Here is a 22,297-nt window from a genome sequence, read left to right as displayed (position 1 = left end):
ATGCGGACTTAGGGCCATGTACTGTTGGGGATTATCACAGACACTTTGGGAAGAAAAAGGAGATAAATCTCAGACCAGGACCAAACTCAGTTGGTAGTGGATGGCATTTCCCTAATGTGGGGGATGGAGAGAGAAGGTGGAAATTTGCCAGGGATGGAAGTTTGGAGAAGAATTTCTCCATCCAGTAGCGTATAGAGGAGGACCAAGAAGTGGGGCCAGGAGCTGAGATGGATCCTCAGGATAAGTTATTTGTGGACTTTTCTCCTGGCCTGTGGATGCAGTGATGTGTTATGAACCTTTAAAAACATTTACCCCTTCCTTTGCTCTAATCAGTCCCCAACCTTTTAATAACATCTCAGTCACCTATGTAGTCCTGGGTGGAGATGGCAGGGACACCGAATGAACAGGCCAGAAAAGGGAAGAATGGTCAGCCACCCTGCACTGATGACAGTGTAGACAGCAGAGCTTTCCTGGGGGCGGGAGGGGGGAGAGGAGTGCAGCTTGAGAGCTCCAGGTCAGGTCCTGTTTGGAAGCAAGCAGGGGTTGGGAGCAGAGCCAGGAAGGGGAGAGACAGCTGGCTTACTGGAAGATTGGCTGATGGTGGAGGAGCCAGGGCAGATGAGAGAAAACTTCTCTTCTAACAGATACCGGAGAAGAGGAAGCAGCAGATAGTTCAGACCACACAAGCTGACCAAAAGAAATGTCATGCTGATCCTATAGCAAAATTTGAAATGCAGTACATGGAAATTATGCTGAGGTACCACGTGAATTTGCACATAACCTACCTGATTGTACACACCTAAGCAATGTGTACATTGCTGCTTCTGCAGCAGTTCATGGAATCGATAAATTCAGTGTCTAATTAAATCATTTAATCAGCTATTTAATCTATTAACCATGTTAGTACATTAAATTAGGTTTCTAACTCATCTTAAATATGTTTTAATATTTGATAGTTTATCATGTAAAAATATACCACAACCAGCAGAGTCAGACAGCTAAGTCTGAATTCTTGGTAAAAATGTTTTCCAAGAAAGAGATGATAATTCTAACCTTATCATCTACAGGATTGCTTTGAGTATTAAATGTGACCATGTGTATGAAAGCGCTTTGTAAACACCATTACCTCTGGGTTTCATGCTTCTAGATTAATGAGATAAGTGACAGATAGCACACTTACCTGTACCCAGATATGGCTATCCACAGCTTTTAAAACCTTTACATTGTTAACAGGGTGGATTTCCACTAACAAAGTCAAGCACTTTGATCCTACAAAGAAAAGGAGGCTTTTAGTAATGCAAATTAGAATATCCCACGTTATCTTTCCAAAGCAAGTAGGGAGAAGAATTTCTGCTAAATCCTATTACATTGACTGTAAATTAATAAAACAACTCTGCCATCATCATAAAGTCCCTTGAGGTGATTTAAACTGTAACCCTATTCCCAGTCCCGCTCTTCAGTGATGTACGGTTGCTCCAGGACACCAAAAGAGCAATCAACCTAGCAAAAGAACTGCCTTCCACATCCCTCAGGAACACTGAAGAAACTGCATTTTATTACGTAATCCACAGGAAGCTCAAGAAAAGCAAGTATAAACAAGGAAGTCTTTGAGCAACCCTGGAAGCAATAGCAGAAAGGGTACAGGGTGGGAAAGACGCAAATTCAAAGTTTATAAAAATTCTTTAATTGATAGAAAAACATCATTTATAATAAAATGCCTTCTGAAGTAGAAGGTGGCATTAATCTGTGCTCTCACCAGCAGTGTATAAGAATGCTTGACAAACTGGATTTCAGGTATCATTTAACCCCAAAATTATCCTGCTTCTAAGACTGGCAAATAGGAACTATGTAGATTTTGTATAGCTATTTGGTATCAGACCCTAAGAAGTTAAAGAAGTTCAAAGTTAAGAAGCTAAAAATGTGAAGAGCAATGTATGTTTGGCTTCCTATAGGTTTGACCTTTGAAAATATAAATGTATTATCCACTGCATTACCTATTTCACAAAGAAAAGTACTTTTCATTAAATTTACTTTGACCGTTCTTAAAACCCAAAATAGACATAAAAACAGCACAAGGGAGAAGTCAGTGCACATGGAATGAGGAACATGTGCCTGCCCATGTTTCTCAGCCATTTTTAGCATAGCTTCCCAGGCCCTCTTGGCATTTAAGTCTAGACAAAAACAACCCAATTCAGTGTCACTCCAGTTCGGCAGCACAAGGGCAAATCTTGTTTATGTGTAAAAATAAAGACATTTCTGGTGCATGAACATGTTATGGTTGGCATCACCTATCTGCAGGACAGGGGCTTGCTTCCCCTTCAGGAATGGTGGTGGGTTGCACTGATAGAGACCCGCTATTTCCTCAGTGAAACATCTGGGCAAATGTTATAAAAGATAACAATTAGGAGGAAGTCCATGGACATCAGCTAGAATGAAGTTACCATAGATATCCAAATTTAGGCCAAGCACCCCGCCAAGATTAAACCTCAGAAAAGAGGGGGAGTTGCCTTATATTTGGGTTCTTATAAAGACTTGTCAGCCATCTCTAAATGGCTTTGTTTTGAATAATAATGTACAATTTGGGATGGCACAGCAGGCTGAAATTGAATCGATGATAGCTTTCAATACTAAGAAAGAACCTAACAGCACTACTTTATTAAAAGTGAGAGAGAAAAGCATGCAAAGAACGCAAACAACCATTTTTGGGATACAACCCCACAATTGCAAAGACTGAATATCTCTGCAATTATGCCTTTTAAAGGTTACTTGAAAAAGCAAGACAATTAATGGTTATTATATGGAATCACAAATACATAACTATAGAGCAAATGAAAGTCAATTGTCATTTCATAAATGGGCATTTGTAGTGTAGGATAAAAGTCCCAGTAGCAGAACAGTACATCAATTTAAAAGCCCATATTTCCAGTAATTGGGACAGAGGTAAGGATTGGGTGCTCTGGGAACTACTTGATGACTCAAAAAATGGATTAGGAATAAGAAAAACTAATGTCAAAGATACTTACAGAGAGAAATAGGATAGAAAAGTTTTGCGGAATGTGAGAATGAAGGAAAAAGCAATATTCCATATAAATGTTATGTTATTTTAAATATGTATAACCAAGTTAACATATCAAACATTACAAACTGATGTTTGATTATTTTTCCTCCAACTCTAAAAGTTTATATATTCCAAATAGAAAAAAAGTTGTTTTGATGGGGGAGAATCTTCTCAGAGGGAAAATAACTAATCAACTTATGTTTGGACCTTTTTAGCATAAATTTGGACCTAAATAGGATAATCAGCTATGGTGTAAATCCTCTTACTTCTAAAATGAGAAGAATTTCAAGGGCAGAAATCATTTTCTTATACTATTTTTTCCTTTCTCTAGCTCAGCAGACACACTTAGTTAATAGCACGTAGCATGATGACAAGAATAAATGTTTATAAACAGGAATTTCTCAATAACATATTATGTGCTTTTACAGTGTAGCAGGAATTACTCTGGATAAGGACTCTGAAGACATAGTTTATAATTTAAGCTCTTTGACCTGGTACATAATTCTCAGAAAATCACCAAGCTTTTCTAGGCCCCAGCGCCTTGTTATTTTTAACATAAATTTTTTTAAACTACAAAACTAAATTATTTCTACAATCACTTTTAGCCATAAAATCCCAAGACTACATGAAGTGCTTAACTTGTATTAAGAATTTAGAGAATTAATTTCTATTTTCTTGCATACAAAAACAAAGATAACGGGTGATACAGAAATGGAATTTTTTTTTATTAGTTAAAAAAAAAATTAACTAACACAACATTTAGAAATCATTCCATTCTACATATGCAATCACTAATGCTTAATATCATCACACAGATGTATGATCATCATTTCTTATTACATTTGCATCGATTTAGGAAAAGAGCTAGCAAAACAACAGAAAAAGATATAGAATGATAATATAGAGAAAAAAATAAAAATAATAATAAAAATAAAAAATAAAAAATATACAAAAAAGAAAAAAAAGGAAAAATAAAACAACAAAAAACACAAACAAACAAAAAAACAACAAAAAAAAACTATAGCTCAGACGCAGCTTCATTCAGTGTTGTAACATAATTACATTACAATTAGGTAGTATTGTGCTGTCCATCTCTGAGTTTTTGTATCTAGTTCTGTTGCACAGTCTGTATCCCTTCAGCCCCAATTACCCATTATCTTACCCTGTTTCTAACTCCTGATGGTCTCTGTTACCAATGACATATTCCAAGTTTATTCTCGAATGTCGGTTCACATCAGTGGGACCATTCAGTATTTGTCTTTTAGTTTTTTGCTAGACTCACTCAGCATAATGTTCTCTAGGTCCATCCATGTTATTACATGCTTCATAGGTTTATCCTGTCTTAAAGCTGCATAATATTCCATCGTATGTATATACCACAGATTGTTTAGCCACTCGTCTGTTGATGGACATTTTGGCTGTTTCCATCTCTTTGCAATTGTAGATAATGCTGCTATAAACATTGGTGTGCAAATGTCCATTTGTGTCTTTGCCCTTAAGTCCTTTGAGTAGATACCTACCAATGGTATTGCTGGGTCGTATGGCAATTCTATATTCAGTTTTTTGAGGAACCGCCAAACTGCCTTCCACAGTGGCTGCACCATTTGATATTCCCACCAACAGTGGATAAGTGTGCCTCTTTCTCCACATCCTCTCCAGCACTTGTCATTTTCTGTTTTGTTGATAATGGCCATTCTGGTGGGTGTGAGATGATATCTCATTGTGGTTTTGATTTGCATTTCTCTAATGGCCAGGGACATTGAGCATCTCTTCATGTGCCTTTTGGCCATTTGTATTTCCTCTTCTGAGAGGTGTCTGTTCAAGTCTTTTTCCCATTTTGTAATTGGGTTGACTGTCTTTTTGTTGTTGAGTTGAACAATCTCTTTATAAATTCTGGATACTAGACCTTTATCTGATATGTCGTTTCCAAATATTGTCTCCCATTGTGTAGGCTGTCTTTCTACTTTCTTGATGAAGTTCTTTGATGTACGAAAGTGTTTAATTTTGAGGAGCTCCCATTTATTTATTTCTTTCTTCAGTGCTCTTGTTTTAGGTTTAAGGTCCATAAAATCACCTCTAATTGTAAGTTTCATAAGATATCTCCCTACATTTTCCTCTAACTGTTTTATGGTCTTAGACCTAATGTTTAGATCTTTGATCCATTTTGAGTTAACTTTTGTATAGGGTGTGAGATACGGGTCCTCTTTCATTCTTTTGCATATGGATATCCAGTTCTCTAGGCACCATTTATTGACGAGACTGTTCTGTCCCAGGTGAGTTGGCTTGACTGCCTTATCAAAGATCAAATGTCCATAGATGAGAAGGTCTATATCTGAGCACCCTATTCGATTCCATTGGTCGATATATCTATCTTTATGCCAATACCATGCTGTTTTGACCACTGTGGCTTCATAATATGGCTTAAAGTCCGGCAACATGAGACCTCCAGCTTCGTTTTTTTTCCTCAAGATGTTTTTAGCAATTCGGGGCACCCTGCCCTTCCAGATAAATTTGCTTATTGGTTCTTCTATTTCTGAAAAATAAGTTGTTGGGATTTTGATTGGTATTACATTGAATCTGTAAATCAATTTAGGTAGGATCTTAACTATATTTAGTCTTTCAATCCATGAACACGGTATGCCCTTCCATCTATTTAGGTCTTCTGTGATTTCTTTTAACAGTTTTTTGTAGTTTTCTTTGTATAGGTTTTTTGTCTCTTTAGTTAAATTTATTCCTAGGTATTTTATTCTTTTAGGTGCAATTGTAAATGGGATTCGTTTCTTGACTTCCCCCTCAGCTTGTTCATTGCTGGTGTATAGAAATGCTACAGATTTTTAAATGTAGATCTTGTAACCTGCTACTTTGCTGTATTCATTTATTAGCTCTAGTAGTTTTGTTGTGGATTTTTCCGGGTTTTCGACGTATAGTATCATATCGTCTGCAAACAGTGATAGTTTTACTTCTTCCTTTCCAATTTTGATGCCTTGTATTTCTTTTTCTTGTCTAATTGCTCTGGCTAGAACCTCCAACACAATGTTGAATAATAGTGGTGATAGTGGACATTCTTGTCTTGTTCCTGATCTTAGGGGGAAAGTTTTCAATTTTTCCCCATTGAGGATGATATTAGCTGTGGGTTTTTCATATATTCCCTCTATCATTTTAAGGAAGTTCCCTTGTATTCCTATCTTTTGAAGTGTTTTCAACAGGAAAGGATGTTGAATCTTGTCAAATGCCTTCTCTGCATCAATTGAGATGATCATGTGATTTTTCTGCTTTGATTTGTTGATATGGTGTATTACATTAATTGATTTTCTTATGTTGAACCAACCTTGCATACCTGGGATGAATCCTACTTGGTCATGATGTATAATTCTTTTAATGTGTTGTTGGATTCGATTTGCTAGAATTTTGTTGAGGATTTTTGCTTCTATATTCATCAGAGAGATTGGCCTGTAGTTTTCTTTTTTTGTAATATCTTTGCCTGGTTTTGGTATGAGGGTGATGTTGGCTTCATAGAATGAATTAGGTAGCTTTCCCTCCACTTCGATTTTTTGAAGAGTTTGAGGAGAGTTGGTACTAATTCTTTCTGGAATGTTTGGTAGAATTCACATGTGAAGCCGTCTGGTCCTGAACTTTTCTTTTTAGGAAGCTTTTGAATGACTGATTCAATTTCTTTACTCGTGATTGGTTTGTTGAGGTCATCTATTTCTTCTTGAATCAAAGTTGGTGGTTCATGCCTTTCCAGGATCCCGTCCATTTCATCTAAATTGTTGTATTTATTAGCATTAAGTTGTTCATAGTATCCTGTTATTACCTCCTTTATTTCTGTGAGGTCAGTAGTTATGTCTTCTCTTCCATTTCTGATCTTATTTATTTGCATCCTCTCTCTTCTTCTTTTTGTCAATCTTGCTAAGGGCCCATCAATCTTGTTGATTTTCTCATAGAACCAACTTCTGGTCTTATTGATTTTCTCTATTGTTTTCAATTTCATTTATTTCTGCTCTAATCTTTGTTATTTCTTTCCTTTTGCTTGCTTTGGGGTTAGTTTGCTGTTCTTTCTCCAGTTCTTCCAAATGGACAGTTAATTCCTGAATTTTTGCCTTTTCTTCTTTTCTGATATAGGCATTTAGGGCAATAAATTTCCCTCTTAGCACTGCCATTGCTGCGTCCCATAGGTTTTGATATGTTGTGCTTTCGTTTTCACTCGCCTCAAGATATTTACTAATTTCTCTTGCAATTTCTTCCTTGACCCACTCGTTGTATAAGAGTGTGTTGTTGAGCCTCCATGTATTTGTGAATTTTTTGGCACTCCGCCTATTATTGATTTCCAACTTCATTCCTTTATGATCCGAGAAAGCGTTGTGTATGATTTCAATCTTTTTGAATTTTTAAGACTTGCTTTGTGACCCAGCATATGGTCTATCTTTGAGAATGATCCATGAGCACTTGAGGAAAAGGTGTATCCTGCTGTTGTGGGATGTAATGTCCTATAAATGTCTGTTAAGTCTAGCTCATTTATTGTAATATTCAAATTCTCTGTTTCTTTATTGATCCTCTGTCTAGATGTTCTGTCCATTGATGAGAGTGGTGAATTGAAGTCTCCAACTATTATGGTATATGTGTCTATTTCCCTTTTCAGTGATTGTAGTGCATTTCTCACGTATTTTGGGGCATTCTGGTTCGGTGCATAAATATTTATGATTGTTATGTCTTCTTGTTTAATTGTTCCTTTTATTAGTAGATAGTGTCCTTCTTTGTCACTTTTAACTGTTTTACATTTGAAATCAAATTTGTTGGATATTAGTATAGCTACTCCTGCTCTTTTCTGGTTGTTATTTGCATGAAATATCTTTTCCCAACCTTTCACTTTCAACCTATGTTTATCTTTGGGTCTAAGATGTGTTTCCTGTAGACAGTATATAGAAGGATCCTGTTTTTCAATCCATTCTGCCAATCTATGTCTTTTGATTGGAGAATTCAGTCCATTAACATTTAGTGTTATTACTGTTTGGATAATATTTTCCTCTACCATTTTGCCTTTTGTATTATATATATCATATCTGATTTTCCTTCTTTCTACACTCTTCTCCATACCTCTCTCTTCTGTCTTTTCGTATCTGACTTTAGTGCTCCCTTTAGTATTTCTTGCAGAGCTGGTCTCTTGGTCACAAATTCTCTCAGTGACTTTTTGTCTGAGAATGTTTTAATTTCTCCCTCATTTTTGAAGGACAATTTTGCTGGATATAGAAGTCTTGGTTGGCAGGTTTTCTCTTTTAGTAATTTAAATATATCATCCCACTGTCTTCTAGCTTCCATGGTTTCTGCTGAGAAATCTACACATAGTCTTATTGGGTTTCCCTTGCATGTGATGGATTGTTTTTCTCTTGCTGCTTTCAGGATCCTCTCTTTCTCTTTGACTTCTGACATTCTAACTAGTAAGTGTCTTGGAGAACGCCTATTTGGGTCTATTCTCTTTGGGGTGCGCTGCACTTCTTGGATCTGTAATTTTAGGTCTTTCATAAGAGTTGGGAAATTTTCAGTGATAATTTCTTCCATTAGTTTTTCTCCTCCTTTTCCCTTCTCTTCTCCTTCTGGGACACCCACAACACGTATATTTGTGCGCTTCATATTATCATTCAGTTCCCTGATCCCCTGCTCAAATTTTTCCATTCTTTTCCCTATAGTTTCTGTTTCTTTTTGGAATTCAGATGTTCCATCCTCCAGTTCACTAATTCTAGCCTCTGTCTCTTTACATCTACCATTGTAGGTATCCATTGTTTTTTCCATCTTTTCTACTTTGTCCTTCAATCCCATAAGTTCTGTGATTTGTTTTTTCAGACTTTCTATTTTTCTTTTTGTTCAGCCCATGTCTTCTTCATGTCCTCCCTCAATTTATTGATTTGGTTTTTGAAGAGGTTTTCCATTGCTGTTCGTATATTCAGAATTAGTTGTCTCAGCTCCTGTATCTCATTTGAACTATTGGTTGTTCCTTTGACTGGGCCATATCTTCAATTTTCCTGGCGTGATCCGTTATTTTTTGCTGGCGTCTGCGCATTTAATCAGATTTCCCTGGGTGTGGGACCCAGCCGGTTCAAAGATTTTCTTGTGAAATCTCTGGGCTCTGTTTTTCTTATCCTCCCAGTATGTGGCGCTCGTCTGTCTGCGGGTCCCACCAGTAAAAGATGCTGTGGCTCCTTTAACTTTGGAAGACTCTTGCTGTGGGAGAGGGTCGCCAGCCGAAGCGGCTTGGGAGAGTGCCGATCCAAATCTCCCAGCTGGCCTGGGAATCCGCGCGTGGGGGGGGCGCCTGCTGCCGCGGCTTGGGGGAGTGCCGATCCAAATCTCCCAGCCGGCCCGGGAAGGAGGGAGGGAGGGGCGCCGGCCGCCGCGGCTTGGGAGAGTGCCGATCCAAATCTTCCAGCCGGCCCGGGAATCCGCGCATGGGGGGAGCGCCAGCCACCGCGGCTTGAGGGGACCGCCTGTCCAAATCTCCCAGCCGGCCCGGGAATCCGCGCATGGTGGGGGCGCCAGCCACCGCGGCTTGAGGGGACCGCCTGTCCAAATCTCCCAGTCGGCCCGGGAAGGAGGGAGGGAAGGGCTCCGGCTGCCAGCCACCACGGCCCAGGGAAATGCGCGCCCCTGGGATCTCACCGCAGCGGATTCTCCCATCTGGTTCAGCCGTTCCAGAATGGGGTACGCTGTCTTTTTGGTCTCTGTCGTGGCTCCGGGAGCTGTTCTGTACCATTTCTATTTCTTTAGTAGCTGTTCTGGAGGAGGAACTAAGACCTGCGCATCTTACTAAGCCGCCATCTTCTCCAGAAGTCCCAGAAATGAAATTTTTGACATCACTGGAACTTCTTGGTCTTAACTTTAAATAACTGAAGTCTAGAAAGCATGAGAATTCTGTGCAAATAACTTTTCAGAATTTCTAGAAGGAATTGATCTGGCCATCACCCAAGATGCAGGAACAAATTACTGATGGACACAGAGCTAGGATGGCGAAAGGATGAAAGGATCCAAGACAGAATTTAAACCAGGACATTGCTCGGTTAGCCCTCTGTTCTAGTTTGCTAGCTGCCAGAATGCAACACACCAGAGACGGATTGGCTTTTAATAAAAGGGGATTTATTTCATTAGTTCTTCCAAGGAAAGGCAGCTAACTTTCAACTAAGGTTCTTTCTTACGTGGGAAGGCACAGGGTGATCTCTGCTGGCCTTCTCTCCAGGCCCCTGGTTTCCCACAACTTTTCCTGGGGTGATTTCTTTCTGCATCTCCAAAGGCCTGGACTGAGCTGCTTGGGCTGTGCTACCTTGAACTCTCTCATTTAAGCACCAGCCAATTAAGTCAAACAGCATTCATTGCAGCAGGCACGCCTCCTAGCCGACTACAGTGTTATCAGCAACAGATGAAGTTCATGTACCATTGGCTCATGTCCACAGCAACAGAACCAGATGCCTTCACCTGGCCAAGCTGACAACTGAATCTAACTACCACACCCTCCTGGTTAAATATTATTAGCACTGCAGTTATGTCAGTGTATTTTTAGAAAAGAAAAAAAATTGAGAAACAAAATATGAATGCTGATATCAACTCAGAGGACATCCTTGAAGTAAAAGACTGGGTTAGGCAAGATATGGACATCACACGAAGTAAAGACAAAAGAATCAAAAGTACAGGGAGAGACATGACATGGGGAGGGTCAAGGTGGGGAAAAGAGGCAGGTCTGAGACAGGTAAGGACGCATATTGTGAAATGGTGACAAGGTTAGAAAAGTTTGGTAGGGCCTGGTTCTGAGGGAGCTCTAGTTTTTGGAGCTCTTGAACTTAAACCACAGATCCACAGGGCATCTGTACCACTTAACAGAGGTCGGGGTGGGGGGGCTCTGGAGCATTTCAGTGGCATTGGGGGCCCAGCAAACATGCACCACCTCTCCCACCACCACCAACTACTGCCAGTAAGGACCTGCTATGCCTAGTGACAAGTGCAATTCCTCAGGTGAGAGTGAAGGGGGCAGCCTGGGCCTGGCTTTCTTTGGAAGACTATTTTTCAAAAGAGACATTAACTCTGCTGTGGCCACAATCAAGAAGGGAAGTGCTGTTGATTAAAAAACTGGGTTTTAAAGTATGTGGACTGAGAAACCCAACTTTGTCTGTATGAAACATGTTACAGTTTAGTTTCTCTATCTGCAAAAGGAAAAGTTCATCTTAAGCAGCAAATTGTTAAACATCTTCAAGCAAACCAAATAGCTTATGAGGTCAATCACGGACAGATAAAATAAAACTTTTCAAAATATTTGTTCTAAAGATGGAACATTATAAGCAGATCCTATAATGCTTACTGGTTACATTGTTCTTAACTGAACAAAATGAAACTCATCCACAACGGGCATTAGTTGCTATATGCTGATGATTCCCAAATTTATATCTCAAGCCCCACCCAACCTCTCACTTGAACTTGACTCACATGCAACTGCCTACCTGATATCTCACTGGGATATCTAACAGGCATCTCCTCCCATCAACATACAGACAGACAGACAGACACACACACACACACACATACGCTGCTCTGGACAAAAACTTGTGGTGGCTTATCTTTGACTCCTCTCTTATATTCCAATCCAATTCACCAACCAATCCTGACAAGTCTATCTTCAAAATATATTCAAACACAATGACTTTTCTCTTGCTCCTTCCCAGTCCAAGCCACTAAAATATTGCAATAGCTTTCCACCTAATCTTGTTTTCCCCCCTGGTTTCCTGCAGTTTGTTTTCCAGACAGCATCTAGAGCAATCCTTTTATAAGTAAGTTAGATCACTCCTGTACTCAAAATCTGCATCGCTGAAGTGGAGATACAGGCTCCAGTATGGATAAAACTTGAAAACATTATGCTGCATGAATTAAGCCAGATGCAAAAGGACAAATATTATATGATTCCATACAGATGAAATATGTAGAGTAAGAAAATTCATAAAGACAGAAAGTAGACTAGAAGTTACCACAGGCTGGAGGAAAGGGGAGTTTTGCATAGGAAAAGAGTTTCTGTTTTGGGTAATTAAGAAATTTTGGTAATGGATGGTATTGATTGTAACAACATTATAAATATAATTAATGCCACAGAATTTTATGCTTAAAAAATGGTTAAAATCTTATGTTATATATATGTTACTATAACATATATATATATATATATATATATATTTTTTTTTTTAAGTCTGCACTACTTCCAATTTTACTCTAAGCATAGACCAAAGTCCTTACAATGACCTCTTGGGCCTGAAATAATCTGCCCGAACCTCGCCCCACTTTCCCTCTGGCCTCAGTTCCTACCTCTCTGCCCTATGTTCATGCTTTTCCACTGACCTCCTCACTGGGCCCTGACCAGCAAGTCTACCAAATATACCCTGGACTCGGGGTCTTTGTGCTGGCTGGTCACTCTGCCAAAATTACGCTTTCCCCCTAGCAACATGCTTGCTCCCTCCCTCCTGTCAGATCTCTGTTTAAATAGGATCTCACTTACTATCCCTCTCCTTCCCCCTGCCCAAACTAAGTACATCAAATCTTCATCTTAGATTCTAATCATGGGGAAACCCAAACTGAGACAAGAAGTGGTCTCAGGGGTCAGGATCACTCTGACCATAAAGGACTCATGTGATGTGTTGGGGAAACTAAAACGAGGAAGAAGAGTAAGCCAGTAAATGTGAGTGTTAACTATATGTTAATGTATACACCACATATATTAGTGAACACTGTGGGTCTTGAACAGTATGGAATATATGTGAGAATAATCCACTTTAGGAATAGAAAGGCAATGCATTTATCCTTCAGCAACCTGCCCCCTATTGGTCATGAGTTTCCCTATTGGGCATCATCTCCAACCAGGTTCCCCATAGATAGGTGGTCAGCAGATTTTCCCAAAGGCTCTATGCAGAAAGCAAGAAGTAGATAAAGCAGATGAAGTGAAGTACTGTCAAATTACACCTAGTCAGAGCTGGTTCTCACAGCAGTGGCTAGCATAAAAGGTGAGCTAAAAAGACAAGTATCCAATACAATAACTAACAATAAATAACAATACAATAATATCAGAATGATATTTTTAAAGACACAAGCAGATAATCTCTCTACAGCCTCATCAAAGTTTAAATTCTTAGCAAGCATATCTGAATAGAATTTTAATGTTGCACTCGAATGAAACTCAAAATAAAGTTGATCTGAAAGTATATTCTATAATATACATTCAGCATGACAATTAGGTATGTGCAGTAAACATCATGGAAAGATCATAATTACTGCTGGGTTTACCAACATAATAAAGAACATCTAAGGCTAAAAGGAATAAGGTGCAGGAAGAACTAAGGGGCACCGGGAGGTAATCCACAGCTCTGTATAGATGCCCAAACTCCAATCGAGAGAACACAAGCAGCTAGGCCTTTTACTTTAACTGACCATTACCCTTGCTTTGCCCATACCCCGTTGTTAAGAGGTCAGGACACTAATGTCCTAGATTATATTTCACATAAGCTCTGAATTGAGCATTATACCCAATACAAAGAGGAGCAAAGACTGCTAAGAGGCCTGATGAGAGAGGGACATGGCACAGACAAGGGAAGGGAACTGCTGTGGTTTTGTGCAACAGAGTGGAGACAAGGATAAGGGTGAATAACACCACGAATGATGGGATTTCAGGGAAAGCCTCCAGCCCACAAACATCTCCCCTAAACTCTTCTGCTAAGGGTCCTGAACAGGACCTATCCAGACCTGGCTCTTGTTCCCCTGCCCACCCGAAGCTGAGTCTGTGGGAAAATGTGTGTGGTGTAAAGTCCAGTTCTGCCTCATGAGCCTCATGTGGAAAGTGTGTACAAAGGGTTTTTCCGTCACATGCAACCACACCACAGGAGAGTACCTCTGAGTGAGAACAATACTAACCAAAGAAGGACTTTAAGGGTCAAATAAAAAGAACAGATGGAAAGCACTGCAAGTTCAGAACAGTAAGAAATTGTTATGAGATCCACTAGATCAAGGTTAAAAAATGGTAGCCACAGGTGGTTGCCTGAACAAAAATTAGATTTTAACATAAAAGTCCAGACTTCTCTTTATAAACTGGAAAAGCTCACCCAACTGAGCTTACATCCACTTACTGCAACAAAAGCTAAAGCTGAATAGTGAGTTCCCTTATGAAGATGAGGGACATGTTCCCCAGTCCCCCACCTCTGCCCTACCTCTGGTCCTGACAGCACTTGACTCTCTTTTTTTTTCAATAAAAAGGAGAAATATTTCTTGGTCTTTGCCTTACGTTTCGGAAAAACAAAGATAAACCAATGGTCGCGTGATTTTTTCATATACTCAATATGTCTTCCTGATTTATATGGTCTTTCTGGCTCCTGTAGGCATTTGGGATTTCAACCCCAGACTAGAATGTAAGCCTTACGAGACAGTCATCATACTTCTCTTGCATGCCACTGTATCCCCTGCAGGATGCATAGTTATAGATGGATGGATGACACTGAATGTTCAAAAAAAGGCATCACACAAATAATATATTATAAAGTGGCCTTTATAATAAGTACAACTGATTATGATTTAAAATTGGTGGACTATTTGCAATGTGTTAGGTATTAGTCAATACTTAGCCATAAGAAGAAAAAAGATATATGGTATACTGTTTTCTGTACTTTCCCGTTTACTTTTCAAAAAAAAAAAATTAAATCATGTTCATGCTTGACATGGGCCTTACCTTTTCTTTCTAAAATAGGGCTGTTTCTAAAGATGCTTGAAATTTTACTTAATAGCCCAATAAATCTTCATTTACCAACAAGCACTAAAAGGAATTATTTCATTACCTGGTTGAAGCTCATTTCTTCTTCCTTCTTTAGTAGATTGAACTAAACTTGCAGCTAATATAAAAAGAAATTAAAATTTATTAGCAATTGATTCATGTGGTGGCTCATTAAAGTTTATCATTTTATACCTGAAAGATCTGTCAGTGGATAATTAAGGTAGAATACAAAGAATTCGTACTTGTGGGTTTAGTTTGCAGCCTTTTTTTTTCAAATACAATTTTCTGAGAACATCTCTTTCCCAGAAAATCATTGTTATAGATTAATCTACTATTGCAAAATCCAATACTTTGAAACCCTTAAAAGGTGCAGTTCTTGATATGAAGCAATAGAAGAAAGAGTTCAACTTACCTAGCAAAGTTCTCTCACTGTTGACAGAGCAACTAATAACTTGTAAGTCTTTCTCAAAGGTGTAGATATGCTATTAAAAACAAAAATTTCTTTCTCAATTTGGAGTTTCATATGAAATAATAATTGTATAGCTATCAATTCCCATTTAGCTTGCTACCAAGTATTATAGTGGCAAACTGTTGTATTAAAGAATCATCAGTGAATAAGTTTATCCATGCTGAAAAGTTCCAGATTATTTTTAAGAAAAAAAAGACCTTGTTTAGCACTGAAATTCAACCATGAGGTAACATATCATAGTGGTTAAGAGTACAGACCTGATAACCAAACTAAACTCAATTCAAATCCTGGTCATTTAGAAAGAGGACGTGATGTGCAGATTGAGGAACGGGCGACAATCACAATTATAATAGGCAAACTCTCTCCTAAGGTACACTCGGAAGATAAAGGAACAATAAATAGTCTTAGAACGCAAGAGAGAGTAGGCTAAGAGAAACAGTGAGTAGCAAAAGTATTAAGGAGATAATTATTACTGCAGACGAAACAAGAGCTAAGAGCCCACTAGACCCCTATGGCCAAAATAGGTTGAGAGTGTCAAAAAACTAGTGATTAGAGTGGACTTCGAGTTAATAAGAAGGTACTAAATTCATGTAAGAATTTTGGCTCTCTTTGACTTTTGTCAAAGAAGTGTTCCAATTTTTTTAGGTAAGAAGAAACATGGATTCTTAGTGACGTATTCTTAATCATGGATGCTTAATTTTAATGTTTTAACTTTTTAATTAAAAAGTAACACCTGAGGAGGCTCAGTGTTTAAAAGATGCAAAAATCTGCCAAATAAAAAGTCAAAACCCTTCATTATGCTTGCCCATTTCCAACTCCCTTCCAAAAGGAAGCAATTTTATAATTTGCTCTGTAGCCTTCCAGATATTTTTTAATGAGTTTTCAATTTATTTATGCACATATGATGCATAGTTCTATTGTATTTTTTTAAAACAAATGACATATATTTTCCTGACAAGTTGCTTTTTCCATGTAACAATGTTTTTTGGAGAGTTTTCTGTGAAATATACATTTATAGACTTCTTAATCCTTTAATGGATATATGAATTACCACAGAATTTAGTAATGGGCATTTAGATTGCTTCCTACATTTAGAATGATACAATGAACTGCCTTTTCATAGAACTTTGTTAGTCATACAAATATTTCTGAATATTTTTGGGTCAAAAGATATGCAAGTATCAGAATTCTTCCACTGTAGGCAACAAAAAATTTGACCTAAACTAGTTTATGTAAAAAGGCAATGAGTAGCACCTAGAATTGAATAGTGTGTGGTATATGGCTTCAGAATTGGCTTGATGCAAAAGCCAGAAACACCCATCTCTCGGTTTTCTGGGTTCAGTCCAGTCTCAGCCACCACACAGCAGCACCCAGGTGCTCCAAGTTTAAAGTCACAGAAATTCCAGATCTCACATTCATGTCACCAAACCAAGCGGAAAAGAGAAGAGTCCATGTCCCAAATCCCCAGCAAAGTCCACAAATGACTTGTATTCAATCAGCTAAGGCCACATCCACTATGGTACACACTAACAGTGAAGGCCTACATGAGGAAGAGTGGAGAGAAGGGGAGAGAGAAAGGATGAGGGAAGAAAGAAAGTGGGAACTCCTTACTTATGCCTAAGTAATACTTAATTCTCATTGGCTATTGTAAAGAGAGATCATTCAGTAAGAACTACAAAGAGAGAAAACAAGACAGAATAAACCACTTCCCCCTATTCCTCCCACTAAGAACAGGTAAAACTCCCTTGACACTATATTTAGGACAAACTTTAGACTCAGAAAAGTGGATACTAGAGGGCAGACCAGCTTAGGAGCTCAGGCCCTGAGGAATGACATGGTGGTGAGTTCCCTAGATTTTCCTGTTGCCTCATATATTTCAGACTTAGAACTGAAGAAGCTTGCAACCCAGAAAACCCAACAGAAGCAGACAAAAAAAGCCGCCCAAAGGAGCCTGTTCTCTCTAGCCAAAGAATCAGGAAAAGGGCAAGCTAGCAAGACAGAAAACTTTTAGATAATAATTTCCCTACTCCAACCAAATAACACACATATAAATAAGCAGCTCCACTCCCACGGCCATCCATAAATGCTAAGTAGGGAGCTAGACCTTCACCCTCACAAAGATGTAACGAGACACCCTTCTTACTCTCATCAGAATGGTATCAGATATAAAAACTAGCACCATAAAGCTTCTAGAAGAAAATGTAGAGTGGTATCAGAGAAGACCAAGTAGGAAACCAGGCCTTTCATCCTGGGATGACGGTAATGAGCCCCCCTTCTCCCTGCACCCACCACTATAGTATCAGTGGAAGCCACATGGACTTTCTGGACTTCCGCCCAGGCCCAGCACTTAAGACACGTTCCACCCCTTCCTTCCTGGGGTATCAGGAAGGCTAAGGTGGAAGCTGGAACTTTCACTATCATCCGGTGATAACAAGGTCGCCCCCATCTCACAGCATCAGTAGAGGCCACATGGGAAACAGTAACAAGACATCTCTTGCCTTCCCTGCCGGAGAAGAATTAGTAGAGGCCTAATGGTAACCTGAAATGCCATCTCAGTAGTAACAAGGTACTCCTCTTTCCAGGGTGTCAAAGGAGAGCAGTGGGTAATATGGATCTTTACTCCTATCTAGCAGTGTACCATCAGAGGAGCATGCTAATTTGATTTCTAATAACAAAATACTCAAAATAAATAGGATACATTAAAGATCATGCATCACCCAACATAACCAAGAGTAATTTGGGCAATGAATAAAGAAGTATTTGCAAAGTACCCTTGGGGGGCTGGGGAGAAAGGAGGAAATATTCACCTTTCCCATTAGGAGAATTTCTGATATTCTCAGAAGTAGTGGAGACAATCAATTCAATAGGCTAAGCCCTCGATCTTGGGGTTCACCCCTATGAAACTTATTCCTGCAAAATATAGGCTAAATCTACTTAAAATTAGGCCTAAGAGTCACCCCCAGAGAACCTCTTTTGTTGCTCAGATATGGCCTCTCTAAGCCAACTCAGCAGGTGAACTCACTGCCCTCCCTCCAAAGTGGGACATGACTCCCAGGGTGTAAATCTCCCTGGAAACGTGGGACAGAAGTACTGGGATGAGCCAGGACCTGGCATCAAGGGATTGAGAAAGCCTTCTTGACCAAAAGGGGAAAGAAACAAATGAGACAAAATAAAGTTTCAGTGGCTGAGAGATTTTAAACAGAGTTGGGAGATTATCCTGGAGGTTATTCGAACACATTATGTAGATATCCCTTTTTAGTACATGGTATATTGGGGTGGCTAGAAGGAAGTGCCTGCAACTGTTAAGCTGTGTTCCAGCAGCCTTGATTCTTGAAGACAATTGTATAAAGATACAACTTTCACAATGTGACTGTGTGATTGTAAAAACCTTGTGTCTGATGCTCCTTTTATCCAGGGTATGGACAGATGAGTAAAAAAAAAAATACAGATTAAAAAAATAAATAAATAATAGGGGGAAGGGGTAAATTGTGTAGACAGCAACACTAATAGTCAACAAGAGGGAGCAGTATGGCATGTATGAGTTTTTTTCTTTTTTCTTTGTATTTCCTTTTTCTGGAGTGATGTTAATGTTCTAAAAAACGATCATAGTGATGAATATGCAACTATGTGATGATATTGTGAGCTACTGGTTGTACACCATGTATGGAATGTATGTGTGTGAAGACTTATCAATAAAAATATTTTTTAAAAAAGATCATGCATCATACCAAGAACAGAAGAATCTCACTCAAATGAGAAAAAACAATCAAAAGGCACAACAGTGAGATGAAATAGATGTTGGAATTATCTGACAAAGATTTTTAAACAAGCAATATAAAAATTCTTCATTAATGACATACATTTGCTTGGAACAAACAAAAAAACTTAGAAGTCTCAGCAAGGAAATAGATACAAAGAAAAAAAACCAAATGGACATTTTAGAACTTAAAATTATAATAACAAAATTAAAAACTCTGTACAATACCACCAGGCAACCCTAATGTAAACCATGGACCATAGTCAATGGCACAATTATTAAAATGTTCTTTCAGTTGTAATAAATGTACCAAACTAATACCAAGAGTTAATGATATATTAGTAAATGGGAGTTCTGTATTTTATGCATGATTTTTCTGTAAACCTACTACTGTTCTAACTTTTAAAAAAGAAGCTCAATGGATGGGCTCAACAGCAGGAAGAAGAGAGAAGGTAGAATCAATAAATTTGAAGTTTTCAGTAGAAACTACCTGATATGAACAGAAATAAAAAAAAATCAAAATGAACAGAACCTCAGGGATACAGATCTACCAGTTGTGTCACTGGAGTCCTGAAGGAGAAGAGAAAGAGTGAAACTGAAAGAGTGAAACTGCAAGAAATAATGGCTGCAAATGTCCCAAATTTAGCAAGAAACATAAATATAAACCCATAAACTCAAGAAGTGAGTAAATCCCAAAAAGGGATTCACCAAGATATATTATAATCAAACATCAGGAAACTGGAGAAAAGGAAAAAATCTTGAAAGCAGTGAGAAAAACAAAAATGACATTTCATCTATAGGGGACAGCAATTTGAATAACAACAGACTTCTCATCAGAAACCATGGAGGCCAGAAAGAAGAGGCACAATGTTCTCCAAGAGACGAAAGAAAAGAACTGTCAACTCTGAATTCTATATCTGGTAATATTATCCTTTGTGAATGAAGGGGAAATAAAGACATTTTTAGATTAAGGAAATGATGAAAATTTTTTACCAGTATACCTTTCCTAAAAGAATGTCTAAAAACAGTTCCTGAAACAGAAAGGAAATGACAAAAGGAAAGATTCTGGAACAACAAAAAGGAAGAAACAGCAATAGAAAGAGGAAAAATATGTATAAACATAAGACTTTCTGCACTTGCGTTTTCTAAATTATGTTTGATGGTTGAAGCAAAAGTATAACATTGTCTGATGTGGATCTTAAGGAAATATTTAAGACAATTATATTATAAACATAGAGGAAATATTTAAGACAATTATATTATAAATGAAGGAAGATAAAGAGACTTAAAGGGAGATAAGTGTTCTACACTTAACTTGAACTGATAAAATGTCAACACCAGTAGATCTCTGTGGTGATGGAAGAGTTCCGTATCCTGATTGTGGTAATGATTACAGGAATTCACACGTGATAGAAAGGCATAAAACTATATACACACATTCTACTAATACTAATGTCAATTTTCTGGTTTGATATTGTACTATGGTTATACAACATGTAAACATTGGGTGAAACTAAGTGAAGGATACACAGACCATCGCTGCCCTATCTTTGCAACTCCCTATAAATGCATACTTATTTCAAAATTTAAAACAAAAACAAACTTTGAGACAAATATGGGGCAGACATAAGACTCAGGTACCATCATCCCACTCTGATGTTCTACCACCAAGAAAAAGCACCATCTTCTCTTGATGACACCGTTCAAAGATAAAAGTATAATACAATAGTATCTGAAGAGAACTGTCTAAAGTTCAACAATACTTGGCATATAAATTCTTGCCTCAAAAAAGTCATTATAGGGCCAGTAAAAATCCTGTGGGTTATAAAAATTTGTTGAGGGGGAGTAGGTGGGCTGGAGGAGGAATTGTTTAACAGCCACAATTTGGAAGCAAGATTTACAGAAGGGTTTTAATTTCCCATTCATTTATCCTTATTTCCTGGATGAATCTCCATATTTTGGACTCAAGAGAAACCTTATCACTTGAAAAACAGCTACTCTGGAGGGAACCTATCACTGTCAATCTGTCAAAAAACATTTACTGAATTTCTACCACATAAAAGGCAGTAAACTGAGCGCAATGGTGATGAAATGTATTGATTTGCAAAATGTTCCTTACTCTCAAGAACTTACAGTCTTCGGAGAGATGAATGTGTACAACGATAGAAGCACCCAATATGACCAGACTGACAGAAAGACTAGAAGAACCTGTGATATCTCCTCTCAACCCACCTTCTTAGACTACATACCACATAGAAACTGAGCTAAGGACTGTGGAAATCAAGGTGGCTCTCAGCATTAAATCTCCTTGGGGGCAGGGACAGGAGGAGAGCTGAAAGTGCTTAAATGAAGTGAGAAGGGAGGCAGCATAGGCAAATTCTTAACCTAGATAAATCTCTCCCATTCAACAAAAAGAACACAGAAAATAATAATAATATATTACTTCCTCCATTTAATAATAGTAATCATGATGTTGATGGGACTATGAAAGACACTGTAAAATAAGACAAAGGCAATATTGCTCTAAAACTTGAGATTTTATCGTATGTCTCTTTCCCTAAACTGTGTATTGTGAAAGTCAAGAAAATGTGCGTTTTAATCACCACTGTGTCTCTAGAACCTGACACAGGGGAGACACTCAAAACATATTTGTTGGATCAGTGAGTGAATGAATGAGTGGATAGGGTGAAAGAAGTGAACAAATGGGAATAAGAGACAAATAACCAAGATACTTGAAGCCTGCAGAGTGAGGTGACCAGTGAGAAATTTGGAATGAATAAAGGACATTTAAATACAAGAATGTCTAATATTAAATTCTAAACTGTTTTTCATAAGCACAAAATTACTCCCTTCCCCACTTTGCCCCAAGAATTAGGCAAAGCCTTTCACATCAACCAATATCTTATGTGAATGGTTTGGGGAAAAATTAAAGAAAGAGATCTGGGTTCTGTACTTGTATCTTTGAGAAGTAATGGAAGGCAAGACAAATGAAAGTTGAGCAGAAGCAGAACTAAGAACCAGGAGATCCTATGCTCTTGGGAGCATACAAATTTTGGGGAGGGCACTGGACTTCCTACATTCCTACAGAATATTAGATGTTTTGTTTCAGCCAAATTTATTTAACTCTCAGAGGACTAAAAGACTTCAACTAGCACCTTAGTTAAATATGAATTCCAGTTTTGGTCCAGGAGTCCTTGCACCCCCCTTTTTTTTAAGATTACAGTACCAAGAGATGAT

At 38.3% G+C, this 22,297-nt stretch overlaps 1 protein-coding gene across 5 annotated transcripts in view; it reads right to left on the bottom strand.

Moving 5' to 3' along the window:
- GSAP (gamma-secretase activating protein) overlaps nt 1–22,297 on the bottom strand; it is a 115,504-nt gene that overhangs the window by 78,690 nt on the left and 14,517 nt on the right. For all 5 annotated transcript variants that reach the window (XM_077155738.1, XM_077155647.1, XM_077155687.1 and 2 more), the window contains 3 exons: nt 15,247–15,316; nt 14,899–14,952; nt 1,181–1,269 (listed from right to left, as the gene is read on the bottom strand). In XM_077155738.1, coding sequence (XP_077011853.1) covers nt 1,181–1,269; nt 14,899–14,952; nt 15,247–15,316 — 213 coding nt within the window. The remainder of the gene's footprint in view (nt 1–1,180; nt 1,270–14,898; nt 14,953–15,246; nt 15,317–22,297) is intronic.

This window comes from Tamandua tetradactyla, chromosome 1, assembly GCF_023851605.1.
Source record: "Tamandua tetradactyla isolate mTamTet1 chromosome 1, mTamTet1.pri, whole genome shotgun sequence".
Lineage (NCBI taxonomy): Eukaryota > Metazoa > Chordata > Mammalia > Pilosa > Myrmecophagidae > Tamandua > Tamandua tetradactyla.
Note: the sequence above shows the minus strand (reverse complement) of the source record. Positions and strands in the feature narration are given on the sequence as shown.